Source organism: Schistocerca americana, chromosome 1, assembly GCF_021461395.2.
Source record: "Schistocerca americana isolate TAMUIC-IGC-003095 chromosome 1, iqSchAmer2.1, whole genome shotgun sequence".
In the NCBI taxonomy this organism is placed as follows: Eukaryota; Metazoa; Arthropoda; class Insecta; order Orthoptera; family Acrididae; genus Schistocerca; species Schistocerca americana.
In genome coordinates, this window is record NC_060119.1 from 1157020388 (window position 1) to 1157041938 (window position 21551).

Sequence of the window (21551 nt, forward strand, 5' to 3'; positions counted from 1 at the left end):
AAGTACCTATACTTTCTTTGGTAGAATGTTCAGACAGCGGATATTTTTCTGCTGAATCAAGTTTGTTTGCGTATAACAACTCACCAAACTGCAATATTACAGAGCCATTTTGGGCACTTGTGAGCTATGTACATGCTGCTATACCTATTCCATTACAAGTGAGGGCACCAGTGGATAAATTCTTAACACAATCAAATATTATAATTCTTCCCCATTCTTTAATGTTAACAATCAGATTTGACTTTTACTTAACAGATCAATTAAAATGGTGTTAGATTTTTTTGCATGAACATGGACATTACTGATAGAAAGATTAATTATGAGCGAGATCTGGTTTCACTGTACGTGGTGCTGAGTACGACAGAACTTCAGAACTTTGTTTTTTAGGGTCCTGTGCCTGTAGTTAGTGGCCAGATGTCAAATATTCTGTAGTGGATATTCCTGTTAGATTTTACATTGATTTTTCAAAACTACTATGAGTGGAGAAGAGAGCTGACACAGATTTCAAGTGGTAGGGGATAAAGCAGCAGGGTATCACAAAGCAAGTAGCAAGAAGGAAAGAGAAATGGGATCAGGTAACAATAATAATTTTGATGAGAAAAACAATACAGGTGATATGATGAGATGTGATTCAGAGCATTGAATCTGAATCAGGAGGTTAAATTTAAAGTTGCAGGTGAAGTAAGGATGTTGAATCTATAACTGAATCGAAAGTTATCAAGGTATTGTAGGCTGAAAATAAATCTATGAAGGCATTATATGAGCAATTGATAGGAATCGAAAATAAAGGGGCAAAGCTTAGGTTATAGACAAAGAAAGAGTTTGAAAGATTCAAGAAACCTTGAAATATTTAAAGTGGAAGTCTTAACTTTCAAAAAGATGTGAGGGGTATAGGTTATACCGAGGACAAACAAGTTCATTAGAACTGAGAGCTGACGCACAGATGCAAGACTTGGACAAAATTGTTGAAGACCAAGTCAGTTAATGTAGGAAAGGCAGGCATGAGGTTAAAATTTATTATGGTCGATTTTTCAAGCGTTCAACAAAGAAGCTAGAGAGAAGATGAAAAAATAGGACAGAATGAAGTTACCTGAAAAGAAAGTTTGGGAAGGAAATATTGCAATTCCGTCTATGATAAAACACATAAAAGACAGGAACAGTTTCAGTAACATCAGTTTTGAGCTACATGTGTCATTTCATCCAATGCCTTTGACAAATAGTTTATAAAAGCAATTCAATGCAGGCTGGTCAGAGGAGGATAAGTTTAGGCGAACAAGTATATTACTTAAAAGGGAAAGTTTAGACTGGGGTGCAGATATTCCAGAAAGGATTGTACATTTTAAAACTTTTGCAAAAAGTTTTTTGGTAGGTGCTGTTCCAAAGTCAAGTAAGAAGAAGTAACAGAAGCTGTAAAAAGGAAACATATTGCAATCAGTCAGGAAAAGTCCTAAAGGAAAATTGTGAGCTGGTCCGGTGTGGCCATGCAGTTCTAGGCGCTTCAGTCTGGAACCGCGTTGCTGCTCTGGTTGCAGGTTCGAATCCTGCCTCAGGCATGGATGTGTGTGATGTCCTTAGGTTAGTTAGGTTTAAGTAGTTCTAAGTTCCAGGGGACTGATGACCACAGATGTTAAGTCCCATGGTGCTCAGTCATTTGAACCATTTGAAAATTGTGAAGAACAGACCAGAAAACTAATACTCTTGTACCATTCTTGGACAGGAAAGGATAGCATAAATTTATTTATAGAAAAAGTACCCTATAACAAGAGAGCAAGTCTGATAGATAGTAACCATAATCTAGGAGAATTTTTGGAAGGAGTAGGAGAAATCGATGAGTGGCAAAGAGATTATAATTCCAGATATAATTAAGTTTCACAGGAGGATAGAATATCTGTGGATCATATGAGTTCATAAAGAATGAGATGAGGGAGAGGTTGTGGTAATTTTATGAATATTACTACAACCACAGGAGATCAGGTACTCAAATAGGAAACAACATGCCACAACAGTGATGGTATGCCTTGTCACATTTGATCGGGAATGATAAGTTTGCTGTCAGGATTATCATCATACTGAGTCTTCACATGATTACATAGTTCCATCTGTAAAAGGCAAGGTATGTAATAAAGAGGCTCTAACTTGAATAACTGTGAATGATTTGGGAACAAAAGGTCTGATTGCCTAATTTCAAATTATAATAAGAATGATGAAAGAAAATCTGGAGTTGAAAAGTGCCTGTAGGTTTGTTTATTCAATAACCAAAATATAAGGTGCTAGTCAGGGCTGGTACGCAAAACGGGATAGAGATGAGAAAGCAATATGTTGATGTAGTGTATCTGACCCACAAGAGGCTGCAAGATTATGAAGGTGCCCAGCAGAAAATATTGACTAATATTAAGTGGGGGAGACAGAAATGGAATGAGCAGTGGGGAATATAGTGAGTGCTATAGCAGTTACGATAATAGCACTGAGAGCGAATCTGATAGAGTGGAATCTGAGGTACATGTATTTAAGGGAGAAGATGTACGTGAAAGTGCCTTGTGAGATAAGAAGTTGATTGTCATTAACAATATGTATCCATTATAGAGTGTGGAAAATGGTAATGAAGAACTAGATAAGGAATAAGGAATTAAGCTGTCCCTTTTACAAGTTGGTGAAAAGATTATAGAAAACAATGATGTGCCTGAGAGGAAACTACATGAAGTTGGTGCTGAATGGGTGGAGGAAAATTTAGAGAAGTAGACTCAGGACAGGAGGGAAATGAAGACGATCTTTAGAAGAGGAATCGCAGTGGTGATGGTAATGATGGTAGACAACAACCTTTAGTGCTTGTAGAGGTATATGGGATCGGAGAATGAGCTTTACTAGACATGGGAAAGCAGATCTGTGCTATTTCAGAGTCATTTTGTGAGATGATAAAGCAAGAAGAACAAGTAATGGCTATGTCAGTACTAGGGTTGAAATTTGTAGGGAAAATTATTAAGAGCCAATTGATAATCAAGCTGCAGATTGATGATGTTTGAGCAGTAGATATATTTTTGTAATCCTTGACCTATATGTACACGTAATTATTGGGATGGACTTGTTCAAAGATTGTAGTACTTATATAGACTGTGAACTACAGTATATATTCTGATCATGAAAGCAGAATACAGGTGGGCCAACAAACAATTGGTCGTAATGTTAATGGCTTGAAACAATACTATAGGTATATGAAAAGTGTCGACCATGTCTGTAGAAGGAGAAGTAGGGGAAGAAGATAAGAATGGGCCAGGGATTCCAGAAAAATAGGTCAAGTGATACATGAAGTGTTGGAAAGAATAGTTAAGTGCAAGATATAAGTCAGTGTCAGAGGCAAGAGTTGAGAGAAGTGCTATTGGTGAATACAGAAGTATTTTCAAAGAAATCAGGAAAAGTTAAGAGTTTTGAGCGCATGTTTGATGTAATACCACATGAACCATTTGCTAGAAAACAGTGTCCTACATTGATCAAAGGAAGGGGGTCTTTAGAATAGGGAATTAAGAGATTTTTGAGTTGGAGTGTAATAGAGAGAGGTACTAATGAATATGTAATTCATTGGTGGTTACGAAACAGGATCACGCAGTATGTGTAATGAAAAATGCAAGGAAATTGAACACAATTGTAGCAAAACAAAGAGTGGAACTGAGAACATGGATGAGATTCTTCAGAAATATGAATTTGTAAAATGTTTAACAAACCTGGATTTGACTGCTGTTCATTGGAAAACTGGTGAAGCATATAGAAGGTACACCACATTTTTCTTTGGGACAAGACCTAACAATTCAATGTATTGGCATTTGGGTTACCCAATGGTGCATTACCCAGAGTACTTGGGCCTAAGTTGGGTACAGAAATTACTGTGTATGTTGATGACTTACTTACTGCCACATCTAACTGGAGGAAGCATTGTGGAGGTGTTTCAACCATTAAGGAAGGAAGGTGTGACACTGAGACTGCAAGAAATCGGAATTTATGAACGGGGAATTTAAATTTCAGGTGAGTGTGGATCATGTTAAATCCTCTCATGATAGAAAATAATTGGTCTTATCTCCTTTCATTACTAATCTGAACAAAATACATTGGCTTACATCAAAAAGAAGTAAAGGTACAACCCTAACCAAAATATGTTATAGAGTTGTAGTAAAGGCCTAACTCTTGGTACTGTGTCCTCAAAGCCGGCCGCTGTGGCCGAACGCTTCTAGTCGCTTCAGTCCAGAACTGCGCGACTGCTACGATCGCAGGTTCGAATCCTGCCTCGGGCATGGATGCGTGTGATGTCCTTAGGTTAGTTAGGTTTAAGTAGTTCTAAGTCTAGGGGACTGATGACCTTAGATGTTAAGTCCCATAGCGCTTAGAGCCACTTGAACCACTTGTGCCCTCGACGTCGATTTCCTCGGTCTGTTAACCTCACTGCCATTACTTTTATAGCAGTTATTCACTCTCTGTACTCCAACATATGTACTCGAGTGATGAATTATTCTAACACGACAATGCAGGACTTACAGCCACTCTCCCAGGATTGTTTGAGTTCTGCTGACAATAAATAACACAATATTTTCAAAGACACAAAATGGTGTAAACGCGCCATTGAGACCAGGAAGTGTCAGTGCCAATATAGTCACAAGACTGAGGCAGTAAACAACTGGGTAGTCCATATTGTCCCACTTACTGCCATGAGTTGGAGTGATGGTTTATTGTATGGCAAATGCTTTGCTCATTATCTGTTGTCACCTAAGTCTCAATCAAAATATCATCAATCAAAGTGTGAATATTTCTCATAATATAATGAGTTAATTCAATTGCTCCGTCGAGACACTCTCAGAATATTACATGAAATAATTATGCTTACCTATCAACTCGAACAATAAATTATTTTATGTTAGACTATTTTTTCTATGGTGCATGCTTTGAACTTTTTCACGTGGTTGTAGCTGAGGGAAAGTCTGTCCCTGTAAACTATGGTTTTTTTAATATTTTTTCCCTTGTTGGTATTCTTCATCAGTCCTCCAAAGTTGCTGTGCAGGATTAGCCGAGTGGTCTGGGGCGCAGCAGTTATGGACTGTGGCTGGTCCCGACGCAGGTTCGAGTCCTCCCTCGGGCATGGGTGTGTGTGTTTGTCCTTAGGATAATTTAAGTTAAATAGTGTGTAAGCTGAAGGACTGATGACCTTAGCAGTTAAGTCCCATAAGATTTCACACACATTTGACCTTTTTCCTCCAAAGTTCTCGGCAGTGCACTTAGAACACCAGCCATGATGTCTCACTTTTTTGTGCATATCTTCTCACTACTGGGCAATCATGGCTCCTCGTTGTCCCTGCCAGCTACTATCAGTTCTGATTATTACACTCAATCAAAATTTAAATATCTTGTGATTGCAACCCCAGATCATAGTATGGCTTTCACCAATCTCACGTACCACTACTGTGATAATGGCAAACTTAGTAACTCTGAAATGAATGTTTACAGTGAGATGACATACCACTGCCAAATTTCAAGTTCTGGTAACTGAAGGTATCATGCCTGCCAAAATAATAGAGGCCATGAAAGGATGTTCCAAACCAAGGAATAGAAAACAGCTGAAGTCATTTTAGAGATCTGTAGGTTTTATAGAAATTTGGCTCCAGAGCAACTATTCCATGATCCAAATATGAACCTATTACTGAGTCCAAACGGAACACATGAATGGAATGAAAAATTTCAGGGAGCATTTGAAGGAAGCATTTAGTGAAGATGGAATATTATATCACCCAAGGTGGAGCAGGCCCTTCTGTATGAGTCAGACATGAGTGGGCACAGTTTAGGAGTGAGGCTTTTTGGTGTTGAGAATATTCAGTCAATTGCATTCGCAAATTACACTTTGACTTGGAATGCAAATAATTATAGTGTCTCAGAGTGCAAGGCCTTAGCTTTGGGCTTCCAAAATCTCAGAATATATCTGTAAGGGCATATGACATATGACCACTGACCACTGAGCGTTACTGTTCCTGAAGAAATTCAGATTAGCTCATGGGAGACTAACACAGTGGTCACTGTACCCACAACAGTTTCAATTTCAGATCAAATATATTAAAGGAACGCATAACTAACGCAGTGGACACTGTACCTGCAACAGTTTAACCCTGAGATCAAATGTATTTAAGGAATTCATAATAAGGGATTAGATACATCGCCCAGATTACCAGTCAGAGAGGATGGGGACGATATGGAAGAATATCCTCTCGTATAAATTTGGAAAGGAACCCCTGATGGAAAGAAAATTATAGTTGTATACAAGAACAGGAAGAAGTAGCAAAATATGGATGATATATGTAAATCAGTAGAGCAAAATTTGGGGGTAAAGATGAACAATTACTTTTCAAAATTTTATAAAATACGTGATGAAATTCTGTTCTGGAGGACCCTTGAAAAAACAGCATATTTCACATTCTAAGAGCAGAATAACTTTCATGTAAACATTAGTAACAACCTCTACAAAAAATAGCGTGAAATCAGCGAAAGGAATAACCAGTGAGTTCCAAAGTCCTACCAGCAGTCCGACTAGCTCAATGACGATGCATAGAAAGTTAAAATGAATGAGTTTCAAAAGCCGAGTAGCTCCTCACAAGCCATGTGTTTCTGTAGCCAGTGCTAAGTGAAACTTCAGGTAGCGTAACGGGGGACTCCACTCCTGAGTGGAAGACTGAAAATGAGCGAGTTGTAGTGATGAACCACCTGTGCCCTGTGTCAATCTGATCGATGGGTTTCGGTTTAGTGAATACCGAGAGGCCTTTATCTGTCACCGTGTGCGGTGCCAACAGTGAAGTGTAAAGGACTTGGTGCATGGTGCAGGAGTATTTTTCGTTGTTAGTATATGTTCTACTTATTAAATTTAAGAAGAAACTAAATGCAGGGCGATATGAACACATGTTGCAGCATTGTTGAGTGCAGAGGAACATCTCAGGGATGATGATTGTTTATTTCAGCACGACAATGCACGGACAGGCCTGCCCATAGTCCCTACATGAAGTAATGGAACACGTTTATTCTCAGCGTACAGCTTCACTACTTGAGGAAATATGGGCTGCCATCGCTTCATAGACATTAAGACATCTCATTGAAAAGGTCTTCCGCAAAGTTCAAGCCGTCATAACGGTGAATAGTGAATATTTTTGAATACACCGTACATTAGTGTACGTTAATAGTTGTCCAGGTAGTTTTGATCAGATAGTGCATATTGATGATTAAGGAGAAAACTGACCATCAATCCTTAACGTTAATAATAATAAAGGTCCCCTGATTTGTGCCTTTAGCATATCAAACGTATTTACACCAGTAGGGATTTGTACCTATTGTCTAACATTCACTGACCGAGTACACCCACAAAGCTTATACCCAGTTGGATTGCTGAGTTAATGTTGCGCACTAAAAGCTAAAAATTTTAAAGAGAGAACCGAACAGGATGATGCATCGTTTACCAACCATAGACAAATCAGCCTTCGTAATACTAACTATTGGTCAGCTGAGAAACCCACGCTCGCCGAGAGAAGTGGAAAAACAACGCTTTTTGTCCGGCAACGTGTGGGACGTGCTTTTCAAGAGGTGTATTAATGGTCACTATTTTGTTGATGGGACTCCAAATAGGCACATATATCTGTAATTTCTTCAGTCTACATCTACATCTACATCTACATCCATACTCCGCAAGCCACCTGACGGTGCGTGGCGGAGGGTACCCTGAGTACCTCTATCGGTTCTCCCTTCTATTCCAGTCTCGTATTGTTCGTGGAAAGAAGGATTGTCGGTATGCTTCTGTGTGGGCTCTAATCTCTCTGATTTTATCCTCATGGTCTCTTCGCGAGATATACGTAGGAGGGAGCGATATACTGCTTGACTCTTCGGTCAAGGCATGTTCTCGAAACTTCAACAAAAGCCCGTACCGAGCTACTGAGCGTCTCTCCTGCAGGTTCTTCCACTGGAGTTTATCTGTCATCTCCGTAACGCTTTCGCGATTACTAAATGATCCTGTAACGAAGCGCGCTGCTCTCCGTTGGATCTTCTCTATCTCTTCTATGAACCCTGTCTGGTACGGATCTCACACTACTGAGCAGTATTCAAGCACTGGGAGAACAAGCGTACTGTAACCTACTTCCTTTGTTTTCGGATTGCATTTCCTTAGGATTCTTCCAATGAATCTCAGGCTGGCATCTACTTTACCGACGATCAACTTTATATGATCATTCCATTTTCAATCACTCCTAATGCGTACTCCCAAATAATTTATGGAATTAACTGCTTCCAGTTGCTGACCTGCTATTTTGTAGCTAAATGATAAGGGATCTATCTTTCTATGTATTCGCAGCACATTACACTTGTCTACATTGAGATTCAATTGCCATTCCCTGCACCATGCGTCAATTCGCTGCAGATCCTCCTGCATTTCTCCTGCATTTCAGTACAATTTTCCATTGTTACAACCTCTCGATACACCACATCATCATCTGCAAAAAGCCTCAGTGAACTTCCGATGTCATCCACCAGGTCATTTATGTATATTGTGAATAGCAACGGTCCTATGACACTCTCCTGCGGCACACCTGAAATCACTCTTACTTCGGAAGACTTCTCTCCATTGAGAATGACATGCTGGGTACTGTTATCTAGGAACTCCTCAATCCAATCACACAACTGGTCTGATAGTCCATATGCTCTTACTTTGTTCATTAAACGACTGTGGGGAACTGTATCGAACGCCTTGCGGAAGTCAAGAAACACGGCATCTACCAGCGAACCCGTGTCTATGGCCCTCTGAGTCTCGTGGACGAATAGCGCGAGCTGGGTTTCACACGACCGTCTTTTTCGAAACCCATGCTGATTCCTACAGAGTAGATTTCTAGTCTCCAGAAAAGTCATTATACTCGAACATAATACGTGTTCCAAAATTCTACAACTGATCGACGTTAGAGATATAGGTCTATAGTTCTGCACATCTGTTCGACGTCCCTTCTTGAAAACGGGGATGACCTGTGCCCTTTTCCAATCCTTTGGAACGCTACGCTCTTCTAGAGACCTACGGTACACCGCTGCAAGAAGGGGGGCAAGTTCCTTCGCGTACTCTGTGTAAAATCGAACTGGTATCCCATCAGGTCCAGTGGCCTTTCCTCTTTTGAGCGATTTTAATTGTTTCTCTATCCCTCTGTCGTCTATTTCGATATCTACCATTTTGTCATCTGTGCGACAATCTAGAGAAGGAACTACAGTGCAGTCTTCCACTGTGAAACAGCTTTGAAAAAAGACATTTAGTACTTCGGCCTTTAGTCTGTCATCCTCTGTTTCAGTACCATTTTGGTCACAGAGTGTCTGGACATTTTGTTTTGATCCACCTACCGCTTTGACATAAGACCAAAATTTCTTAGGATTTTCTGCCAAGTCAGTACATAGAACTTTACTTTCGAATTCATTGAACGCCTCTCCCATAGTCCTCCTCACACTACATTTCACTTCGCGTAATTTTTGTTTGTCTGCAAGGCTTTGGCTATGGCTATGTTTATGTTTCCTGTGAAGTTCCCTTTGCTTCCGCAGCAGTTTCCTAACTCGGTTGTTGTACCATGGTGGCTCTTTTCCATCTCTTACGATCTTGCTTGGCACATACTCATCTAACGCATATTGTACCATGGTTTTGAACTTTGTCCACTGATCCTCAACACTATCTGTACTTGAGACAATACTTTTGTGTTGAGCCGTCAGGTACTCTGTAATCTGCTTTTTGTCACTTTTGCTAAACAGAAAAATCTTCCTACCTTTCATAATATTTCTATTTACGGCTGAAATCATCGATGCAGTAACCGCTTTATGATCATTGATTCCCTGTTCTGCATTAACTGTTTCAAATAGTTCGGGCCCGTTTGTCACCAGAAGGTCTAATATGTTATCGCCACGAGACGGTTCTCTGTTTAACTGCTCAAGGTAGTTTTCAGGTAAAGCACTTTAAAAAATTTCGCTGAATTCTTTGTCCCTGCCACCTGTTATGAACGTTTGAGTCTCCCAGTCTATATCCGGCAAATTAAAATCTCCACCCAGAACTATAACATGGTAGGGAAATCTACTCGAAATATTTTCCAAATTATCCTTCAGGTGCTCAGCCACAACAGCTGCTGAGCCCGGGGGCCAATAGAGACATCCAATTACTATGTCTGAGCCTGCTTTAACCGTGACCTTCACCCAAATCATTTCACATTTCGGATCTCCGTCAATTTCCTTCGATACTATTGCACTTCTTATCGCTATAAACACGCCTCCCTCTGCACTGTCCACCCTGTCTCTGCGGTATACATACCAATCTGAGTTTAGGATTTCATTACTGTTTACGTCTGGTTTCAGCCAACTTTCTGTCCCTAGTACTATATGGGCGTTGCGACCGTTAGTAATGAGAGCAGTTCTGGGACCTTTCTATAGACGCTCCTGCAGTTTACTATTAGCACATTAATATTGTTATTCCCTGTTGCATTTTGCCTACTCCTACCTTTCCGCGTCTCAGGAGGCGTCTTGTCGGGCCTGGGGAGGGAATTCTCTAACCTAAAAAACCCCCATGTGCACTCCACAAGTACTCCGCTACCATTGTAGCCGCTTCCGGCGTGTAGTGCACGCCTGACCTATTCAGGGGGACTCTACATTTCTCCACCCGATAGCGGAGGTCGAGAAATTTGCACCCCAGATCTCCGCAGAATCGTCTGAGCCTCTGGTTTAAGCCTTCGACTCGGCTCCAAACCAGAGGACCGCGATCGGTTCTGGGAACGATACTACAAATAGTTAGCTCTGATTCCACCCCGCGTGCGAGGCTTTCCGCCTTCACCAATTCCGCCAACCCCCTGTACGAACTGAGGATGACCTCTGAACCCAGACGGCAGGAGTCATTGGTGCCGACATGAGCAACAATTTGCAGTCGGGTGCACCCAGTGCTCTCTATCGCCGCCGGTAGGGCCTCCTCCACATCTCGATTGAGACCCCCCGGCAAGCAGACAGAGTGAACACTGGCCTTCTTCCCCGACCTTTCCGCTATTTCCCTAAGGGGCTCCATCACCTGCCTAACGTTGGAGCACCCAATAACTAATAAACCCCTCCCCCCGTGTGCCTGCTCGGACCTTGCTGAAGGAGCAGCCACATGTCCACTCACAGGCAGAGCGGGCGATGCCACACGGACAGCCTCGACATTTACCCTCCGCCTCGTGCGCCGCGAACGCCACTGAACCCGCCACTTCCCTTGGGGAGGGGGTAGCCCAACCGCGCCTGGTACCAGCGAAGATGTCTCGACAGCAGGGACAGTGGGTGAAGCATGTAACACCTGGGGTGTACCTTGCGACGCACCAGACTCCCCACTGCCGCTACACTTCGACGATCCATCCTAAGGAATCAATTTACTGAAGAGACTTAATCAACTTTTAACTAGTCTGCTAATTCAATAAAGGCGGCTGATTATTGACTAAACTGTGATTGCTAGCCACTTCTTGTAGAAAACAATGAAAATAGCACTACCTGTCTCTGGACTGTATTGAAAACAAACACTAGCACTACTGGCACTATGGTTGACTAAAGGGACTCTCTCTGGCTGTATTCAAAACAAACACGAAATCTATGGAACACTATTAATAGCACTCGACAATTAAAGCTTCCTAAAAGCAAAAACACACGGAAGAAGAAGTGACAAGTAAGAAAAATACAGTTAATACTTAAATTAAGGTAGCTCGCTGCACAGCAGACGTGAAGCAGACGGCGGTTAGGACGTTCCCATTTTTTCACAGTTTCGTTCTCCGACAGAACTTTCCATTTTTTTTTTTTTTTTTTGCTATATGAGTTTCTGACTACAAAAACAAAAAAAAAATTGAATCCAGGAAGAAAATTACAGTCGTTTCGGTCATGTTAAAATTTTAAATCTTGCAGATGAGATGTCCACTACTTTTTAATCTTATTTTTCGAACATGTACCACAAGGTTGGATAATTTTTCTTTTGTTCACTGGAAATTTAGACTGTAGCTATCTTCCTTTCCGTTTCTACAGAGAACCTTTCTCGTAATCTTGAGTTCCTCTTTTAGGATGTTTTGCACGTCTCCTTTTATCTGAAGTATGGGATTTTCGCTTGCATAAAGGGCTGCTGGTTTTATGACAGTGTTGTAGTGTCTGATGTTTGTTTGCGTCAGAAGATATTTTTATTCGTAGATACAGGGAGTTCTTCCATAGGCTCTCTTGAATTTCTGTAGGTGAATTTTCCCTGTCAGTAGATTCGATAATCTCACCTAGGTACCTGAAATACGGATTCTCTCACTTTGACCTACTTTGCGGACAGTTTCTGGATATCGAGTTCGGAAAACGTGAATTCATGTTTTTGGAAGGAGAATTGCATCGATGTTATTGAAAGTAACATTATTTTGGTATGCTTTCAACCCTGTTCGCGGCTGTCTCCTACTACACTAAAACTTCTGGAGTCTTTTCAGTAGTTTCACCGTTCTTCTTTCTGTTGTCTCCACTGGCGGGCCACAGACATCTTCTTAGATTTCACCGTTTTGCTTCTCATTTCAAAGATTCAGTGCAGTTGAAATATTATCGATTATTATTGGACTCTCTCGATACGAATCCACGTTACGAAATACTAGCAATACTGACCTTGAGCACGGCGATGTCGTTGACCCAGGAATCACTGGCGTCATAACCCTCATGAGAGCTTATGAATGTCACCGTGTGTCGGGTGCCGCCTTCACTGAGGGTGTTGGTACCAGCTAGCACCTCGTACGTGTCGTCGCTGCTGACAAAAGAAATGAAGAGTGCGTCACATCTCTGCAGAAGAGAACTACGTGTAACTTGTTACAGTTAGACAGAGCTATTTTCACTTAGACTGCGCTTAGTGAGATGTGTTATCGGATTATAAAACGTACAGGATTTAATGAAAATGTATTACATAAAAAGTCAGTAAAATTAAAGTAATCCGTAGCTCGACACTTCCTTTGAACGACATAGACATTTACTAGGCAAGGTTCTATTCGAGGTACTATGCCTTTACATTCCTGCGACTATTGATATTGACCTTGTCACTTATAATGGATCAATTGTTCAACTTGCAAACAAATGAAAAACTGATTGACAGTTTTCATTATTGCGGTTGGATTTATAAACTGCTAAATCTGAAGCAAAGCCCTCCATTCTTGGAAGGAGGTGTTTCTGTATTCTATTCTCCATAGGTTCACATACGAGAAAATAAACTATTAGTAACAAGCACAACGATATTTTGGAAACTAGAGAAGTGAAACCGTAGTAGCACAACGTCTTTGTCTTTGAGCTTTCTTGACGACTCTGATCATCTGCAATGGCACCGCAAGGACTAGCAAAAATCCAGCTCATACACCTCACAAACCACTCCCTGTCTCAGACAGCCTTTGACAAATTTACAGATATATACTTAGCAATCCTTTAATTCTTTTAATTAATCGTAATATTTTTCATATGCTAAGTTCAGAAACCCCCCCATGAACCATAGACCTTGCCGTTGGTGGGAAGGCTTTCGTGCCTCAGCGATACAGATAGCCGTACCGTAGGTGCAACCACAACGGAGGGGTGTCTGTTGAGAGGCCAGACAAACGTATTGTTCCTGAAGAGGGGCAGCAGCCTTTTCAGTAGTTGCAGGGGGCAACAGTCTGGATGATTGACTGATCTGGCCTTGCAACACTAACCAAAACGGCCTTGCTGTGCTGGTACTGCGAACGGCTGAAAGCAAGGGGAAACTACAGCAGTAACTTTTCCGAGGGCATGCAGCTTTACTGTACGGTTAAATGATGATAGCGTCCTCTTGGGTAAAATATTCCAGAGGTAAAATAGTCCCCCATTTGGATCTCCGGGCGGGGACTACTCAGGACGACGTCGTTATCAGGAGAAAGAAAACTGGCGTTCTACGGATGGGAGCGTGGAATGTCAGATCCTTTAATCGGGCAGGTAGGTCAACAACATAAGATTCTTCTTTTTTACAAAGTGATGTTGAAGAACCACAGAATTTATACAAAAAACGCGTACATCAAAAAAGATATTTAAAAACCGTTATAATGTAAGGTACTCCTAAGATTATAAAGAAGTATCATTCTTCAGTTCTAAGAAGAATGTCTCTATTTCGAACTTTTCCTTTCTTTCTGCCTGAGGATAAATGGTTCAAATAGCTCTGAGAACTATGGGACTTAACATCTTAGGGCATTAGTCCCCTAGAACTTAAAACTACGTAAACCTAATTAACCTAAGGACACCACACACATCCGTGCCCGGGACAGGATTCGAACCTGCGACCGTAGCAGTCGCGCGGTTCCGGACTGAAGTGCCTAGAATCGCTCGGCCACCACGGCCGGCGCCTGAGGATACTGTCTGTGTAGCAGTCTTCAATAGTCATATGTCATGCCGTCATCCCAACGGGCCAGGAAGATCTGTTTCATTTCTTTAGTGTTTTCATGGAACCATTCGCTCTGTCTCTCACTCACAGTACATGGACTGTATTGGAAAAGCTGACCTGGGAGTCCAGGAAACGCAGCTCTTTGAGGCACCCAGCACTTTGCAGTTATCCAGCAGGTTTTTTTACTATATTCTCACCGAGGAAGGTGGCGCACTGGCTACCACCCTGGACAGCCTTTCAGCAGGACGACGGATCAAACCCGCGTCCGGGAATCCTTATGTAGATTTTCCGCGATTACCTTAAACGCCGGAATAGTTCCTTTGACAGGACGTGGCCGATTTTGTTCCTCATTCTTCACTCGTATCTAATGACCTCGCTGTCAATGTAACCCTAAATCATAATCTTTCCTCTTCTTCTTACTATGTCCTCGTAATTAGGGCCTTTTTAGTTGCTGAAAAACTTGTTGACTGCTTTAAAGGACCTCAAAGCAGACATTCTCATGTCTTTTATTCTGTCTTCAAATGTTTCGTCTTTCATCAGTTTCCAAATGTCGAAGCCGACGAAAATTCCCTTTAGCTCCTAATATCTGCGGAAACTTAATTGTCTAATATTTGACACCATCTTTGGTAGGGCTTTCATGAACTGTATCATAATGGCAAATTTTAGGTGAAGATACAAAAAATTTCATTTTTAACCAATATTTTCCATCAGCAACTCCTGTGTCAATCTCTCCATCTAACTGCAACGGCTGCACCAATTGGTCTCAGTTTTCTGATCTACAGGTTGCCAATTATTGCCCTACATGAAATAATATCGTCATAACTTCTGAACGGTTTGCGTTAGGGTGTTAAAAAGTGCATGGTTGGCCGCGGAGCATGGTGCAAGCCCACGCACCTTCTTGTTGTCGGCCATTTCAGAGTGATAATGTAAAGGTATAGCGTAGGTGAGAGTTTTGCGTTTGTGAAGGCTTGTTATGCAAGCAATAACAGCCCAACTGCGGCCCAAAGTAAGTTTGCGACTGAATTCAAGCTGAAGACAACCGGTCCAAGTGTGCTAACAATCAAGAATTTGATTCGCAGGTTTGAGAGAATGGGTAGTATTCGTGATGAGAGTGTTTGCGATGTAGGTCGTCTCAAAAGGGTGAAAACGCCTGAAAACATAGAGAAGACATGCGCTGTATTTCAAACGAGCCCCAGGAATCGATCAGACGAGTTGCACAACAGGTAGGAATCAACCGGGAGGCACTGCGACACATTGTTCTTGAATACCTACATCTCTTGCCATAGAAGTGACAAACAGGACTTTGATGTTAATATGGTTTGGTTTAGCGACGAAGTCCACTTTCATTTCGATGAGTTTGTTAAAAAGCAAAATTGGCGCACATGGGGGACTGAGAACCCTCATTTCGTGATCGAGAAGTCTCTTCACCCTCAACAAGTGACTGTGTAGTGTGCAATGTCCAGTCACGGAATGACTGTGCGATATTCCTTGATGGTGCGGTGACCACCGAACGGTATGTGAAGGTTTGGGATGATGAAATCATCTCCATTGTATAAAGTGACCCTGATTTCGACAACACGTGGTCCATGCAAGATGGATCTCGACCCCATCGAAACAGAAGAATGTCTGATGTCCTGGAGGAGCGCTTTAGGAATCGCATTCTGGCTCTGGGGTATCCTGAGGCCACTGGCGTAGGCCTCGATTGGTCGCCATTTTCTCCGGATCTGAACACATTCGACTCTTTTTGTGGGGCTATATTACAGAAAAAGTGTAGAGCAATAAGCCCAAAACCATTGTGGAGCTGAAATCAGCCAATGAGGAGTTCATCGGGAGCATCGATGTTCCGTCACTTCAGCGGGTCACGTAGAATTTCGCTATTCGTCTGCGCCACATCGTGGCCAATGATGGCAGGCACATCGAACATGTCATAACCTAAATCTGAATACCTGTAGTGACGTTTACACGTTGAATGAAGTATGTGTACGCCGTAGTTTGTAACTAATTTTTTCGTATAGTTCAATAATTGTCACCCTGTATACATGCTGGTCCATTGATAGTGACCGGGCTAAATATCTCACGAAATAAGCATCAAACGAAAAAACTACAAACAACGAGACTCGTCTAACTTGAAGGGGAAAACTAGATGACTCTATGGTTGGCCCGCTAGATGGCGCTGCCATAGGTCAAACGGATATCAACTGCGTTTTTTTTTTTTTTTTTTTAAATAGGAACCCTCATTTTTTATTACATATTCGTGTAGTACCTAAAGAAATATGAATCTTTTAGTTGGACCACTTTTTCGCTTTGTGATAGAAGATGTTCTAATAGTCACAAACATATAAGTAAGTGGTATCACGTAACATTCCCAGTGCGGACGGTATTTGCTTCGTGATACATTATCCGTGTTAAAATGGTAAACGTACCCATTGCGGAAAAGGTCGATATCGTGTTATGTATGGCTACTACGATCAAAATGCCCAACGGGCGTGTACTATGTATGCTGCTCGGTATCCTGGATCATCTAAGTGTCCGAACCGTTCGCCGGATAGTAACGTTATTTAAGGAAACAGGAAGTGTGCAGCCACATGCGAAATGTCAACGACGACCTGCAACAAACGATGATAATCAAGTAGGTGTTTTAGCTGCTGTCGCGGCTAATCCGCACATCAGTAGCAGACAAATTGCGCGAGAATCGGGAATCTCAAAAACGTCGGTGTTGAGAATACTACATCAACATCGATTCCAACCGTACCATATTTCTATGCTCCAGGAATTGCATGACGACGACTTTGAACGTTGTATACAGTTCTTCCACTGGGCACAAGAGAAATTACGGGACGATGACGGATTTTTTGCACGCGTTCTATTTAGCGACGAAGCGTCATTCACCAACAGCGGTAACGTAAACCGGCATAATATGCACTATTGGGCAACGGAAAATCTACGATGGCTGCAACAAGTGGAACATCAGAGACCTTGGCGGGTCAGTTTATGGTGAGGCATTAAGGGAGGAAAGATAATTGGCCCCCATTTCATCGGTGGCAATCTAAATGCTGCAATGTATGCTGATTTCCTACGTAATGTTCTATCGATGTTACTACAAGATGTTTAACTGCATGACAGAACGGCGGTGTACTTCCAACATGATGGATGTCCTGCAAATAGCTCGCGTGCGGTTGTAGCGGTATTGAATAGCATATTTCATGACAGGTGGATTGGTCGTCGAAGCACCATACCATGGTCCGCACGTTCACCGGATCTGACGTCCCCGGATTTCTTTCTGTGGGGAGAGTTAAAGGATATTTGCTATCGTGATCCACCGACAACTCCTGACAACATACGTCAGCGCATTGTCAATGCATGTGCGAACATTACGGAAGGCGAACTACTCGCTGTTGAGAGAAATGTCGTCACACGCATTACCAAATGCATTGAGGTTGACGGACATCATTTTGAGGATTTATTGAATTAATGTGGTATTTACAGGTAATCACGCTGTAACAGTATGCGTTCTCAGAAATGATAAGTTCACAAAGGTACATGTATCACACTCGAACAACCGAAATAAAATGTTCAAACGTACCTGCGCTCTGTATTTTAATTTAAAAAACCTACCTGTTACCAAATGTTCGTCTAAAATTGTAAGCCATATGTTTGTGACTATTACAGCGCCATCTATCACAAAGCGAAAAAAGTGATCCAACTAAAACATTCATATTTCTTTATTTCTTTACGTACTACACGAATATGTAATAAAAAAGGGGGTTCATGTTTTAAAAGAACGCAGTTGATATCCGTTTCACCTATGGCAGCGCCATCTAGCGGGACAAACATAGCGCCATCTGGTTTCCCCCTTCAAGCTAGACAAGTTTCGTTCTTTGTAGTTTTTTCGTTTGACGCTTATTTCGTGAGATATTTGGCCCGGTCACTATCAATGGACCATCCTGTATATTTCAGTCTCGAACAAACGTGCATATAAGTTGCCCATGACGTTATCACAGTATGTATGCAATTTGTGCATCCTTTCTGTTGGCAGGGGATTCCTCCAAAGCTGGATCGTAATGACCTAAGCCGTTTCACAGGACCTACTTTCGTCTGCCCCCGGATAGTATACTGAAGTTCATAGAAATCGGTGACTCATAGCGTCTGATCTAGTCTTGTTAAGTTAACTGATGACTATAACAGTGAAGAAGAATATCCAAGCACGAAGATAATATTAAACGGTTGTCAATTAACGAGATTACACAACTCATGCGAATGAGACATTGTGAAGCCAAGGACAGCTTATCAAACAAGTACTTAGGTTTTTCGTAATCTGGATAAGACAGAGGAATGGTTTTTTCCAGATCTTCAGTACGAGTACGTCAAATCACAGTACTAATTAACGCAGCTCACAATCAAATTTCGAGGACCGCGCGCTGCTCATTTGAAATTTTTTCTATAAGAGCCAACTGATTGGGAGCCAAGAGAGGGTAGCGGTGAGGTCGGAGGGATAACACGCAGACGCCCGCGTCGCTTGTACTACACTGAAGAGCCAAAGAAACTGGTACACCTGCAAAATATCGTGTAGGGGCCACGCGAGCACGCAGAAGTGCCGCATCACGACATGGCATGGACCCGACTAACGTCTGAAGTAGTGTTAGAGGGAAATGACACCATGAATCCTGCAGGGCTGTCCATAAACCCTTAAGAGTACGAGTAGGCCTAGAACTCTTCTGTTACAAGGCATCGTAGGTATGCTCAATAATGTTCATATCCGACGATTTTGGTGGCCAGAGGAAGTGTTTAAGCTCAAAGAGTGTTCGTGGAGCCACTCGATAACAATTCTGGACGTGTGGGGTGTCGCATTGTCCTGCTGGAATTGCCCAAGTCCGTCGGCATGCACAGTGGACATGAATGGATGCAGGTGATCAAACAGGATGCTTAAGTATGTGTCACCAGTCATAGTCGTATCTAGACGTATCAGGGGTCTCAGTCACTCCAACTGCAGACGCCCCACGCCATTACAGACCTTCCACTAGCCTGAACAGTCCCCTCCTTCCACACCCGCCAGTTATTACCCTGGTAGAGTGGGAGAATCATTTTAAAGGCCAGCTGACAAAATAAAGGACAGAGTGCAAGGAAATAAAACAGGATATATGGGTGAACCAGGATGGTATAAAAGCACCGGAACAACCATGAAAGAGCTACAGAATGCGGCTACACAAAACAAATTTTGATAACCATCAAGATCTGAAAATCTACCAGCAGAGTTAGTAAGGTATGACCCCATAGAGACTTCTATGAAAATCTAAGCATGTTATTTAATAAATGTATATGGTATGGGTAGGAAACTCCAGCAGAATGAAACGCTGCGTATCTAAGCCCCATACATAAAAATGAAAGAAACAAAGGAAGTGTGTAGCAATGATCTGAACATACGTTTTCCCACTAGGGTGCAGAGGAACAGTAGCACAGCCATAGACCATATTTTTATTCATTCTTCGTTACTGGGTTGGCATTCTGTTAGTAAAAGGGTGAATGGCTTTTCAGACCATGATGCACAAAATTTAACACTAAAAGGCTTTTGTACTCAAACGAATGTCACATATAATTACAAACTATGTAGGAAAGCTAATCCAACAGCAATAGAGAGTTTTTTAAACCTCGTTAAGGAACAAGAGTGGCGCGATGTTTATAATGCCGATAACGTAGATGGCTAATATAATTCTTTCCTTAGCACATTTCTCATCTTCTTTGAGAGTTGCTTTCCATTAGAACGTTCCCTAACGGGGTACTAGCAGTAAAAGGCAGCCTGTGTGGCTTATTAGTGGGATAAGGATATCATGTAGAGAAAAGCGGGAATTATATCAAAATGTTAGAACTAGTCACAATCAACAACCTACAGTAGCCCATTACAAACAATATTGTAAGGTGCTTAAAAATTTTATTAGGAAGGCAAATAGTATGTGTTACGCAAATAGAATAGCTAATACACAGGATAAAATTAATACCATGTGGCCAGTTGTGAAGGAAGTGCCTGGTCAGCAGCACAAGATCGACGATATAAAGTCAGTTAGTAGTAAAAATATTTCTGTTACTGATAAGTCAGATAGATGTACAGTATTTAACAATCATTTTCTGAGCATTGCTCGTGAATTAAATAAAAATTTATTTTCTAGAGGGAATCATTTAACTCTTTTGAAAAATCCCTTTCTGAGGCTGATGTCTGAAATACTCCTCTGTGATAGTGACAAGGGGGAGACTGAGTTAATAATTAAATCACTCAAGACTAAGGACCCATTGATATGATGGACTGCCTAGCAGAATATTAAAGTCATTTGCTTAGCCATATTTGTAATTTTTCCTTTGAGAATGATCAGTTTTCTGAACGATTAAAGTACTCAGTAGTAAAGCCACTTTATCAAAAGGGAAAATGGGATAATGTGGACGGTTTTAGACCTATTTCTGTGCCAACAGTAATTGCTACAGTTACTGAAAAGGCTGTGAATGTAAGGATAATCGATCATTTTACATCACATAATTTGCTATCAAATGTACAGTTCGGCTTTGGAATTCGTTTAACAACTGAAAATGCTATATTCTCTTTTCTCTGTGAGGTACTGGATGGATAAAAAAAAAGGTTTAGAGTGCTAGGCCTATTTTTTTATTTAACTAAGGCGTTTGATTGTGTTGATCACAAAAAATTGCTCCAGCAGTTGGACCATTACAGAATACAGGGAGTAGCTCACAATTGGTTCACCTCTTACGTTAACAACAAACAGCAAAAGGTCATTATTCACAGTGTTGAGAATGGCTGTGATGAAGGGTCTGGCTGGGGTACAGTCAAATGGGGATTGGGGGGGGGGGGTTGCCCCAGGGATCATTGTTGGAGCTACTCCTGTTCCTTATTTACGTAAATGATATGCAGAATATTAAGGGTAATTCTAAAACATTTCTGTTTGCTGATGAGACTAAGTTGGTACTAAAGGATGTTATGTGCAACATTGGCTCTGTTTCAAACAGTGCAGAACATTAGTTCATTACCTGTAGAAAATAAACTAAAGCCGAATCACAGTTTCTAATACGGAATTCAACAAAACCCGACGTTTTAATTGCACAGGATGGGCATATGATTAGTGAAACTGAAGAGTTCAAA

The 21551-nt window shown here is 41.5% G+C and overlaps 1 protein-coding gene across 1 annotated transcript in view; it reads right to left on the minus strand.

Annotated features, from left to right (window-relative positions):
* The window catches only part of LOC124597599 (mite allergen Der f 3-like), a 112944-nt gene that overhangs the window by 43635 nt on the left and 47758 nt on the right, over positions 1-21551 (minus strand). Inside the window, exon 4 of the mRNA XM_047135947.1 lies at positions 12652-12787. Within this exon, the coding sequence (XP_046991903.1) occupies positions 12652-12787 (136 nt within the window). The remainder of the gene's footprint in view (positions 1-12651; positions 12788-21551) is intronic.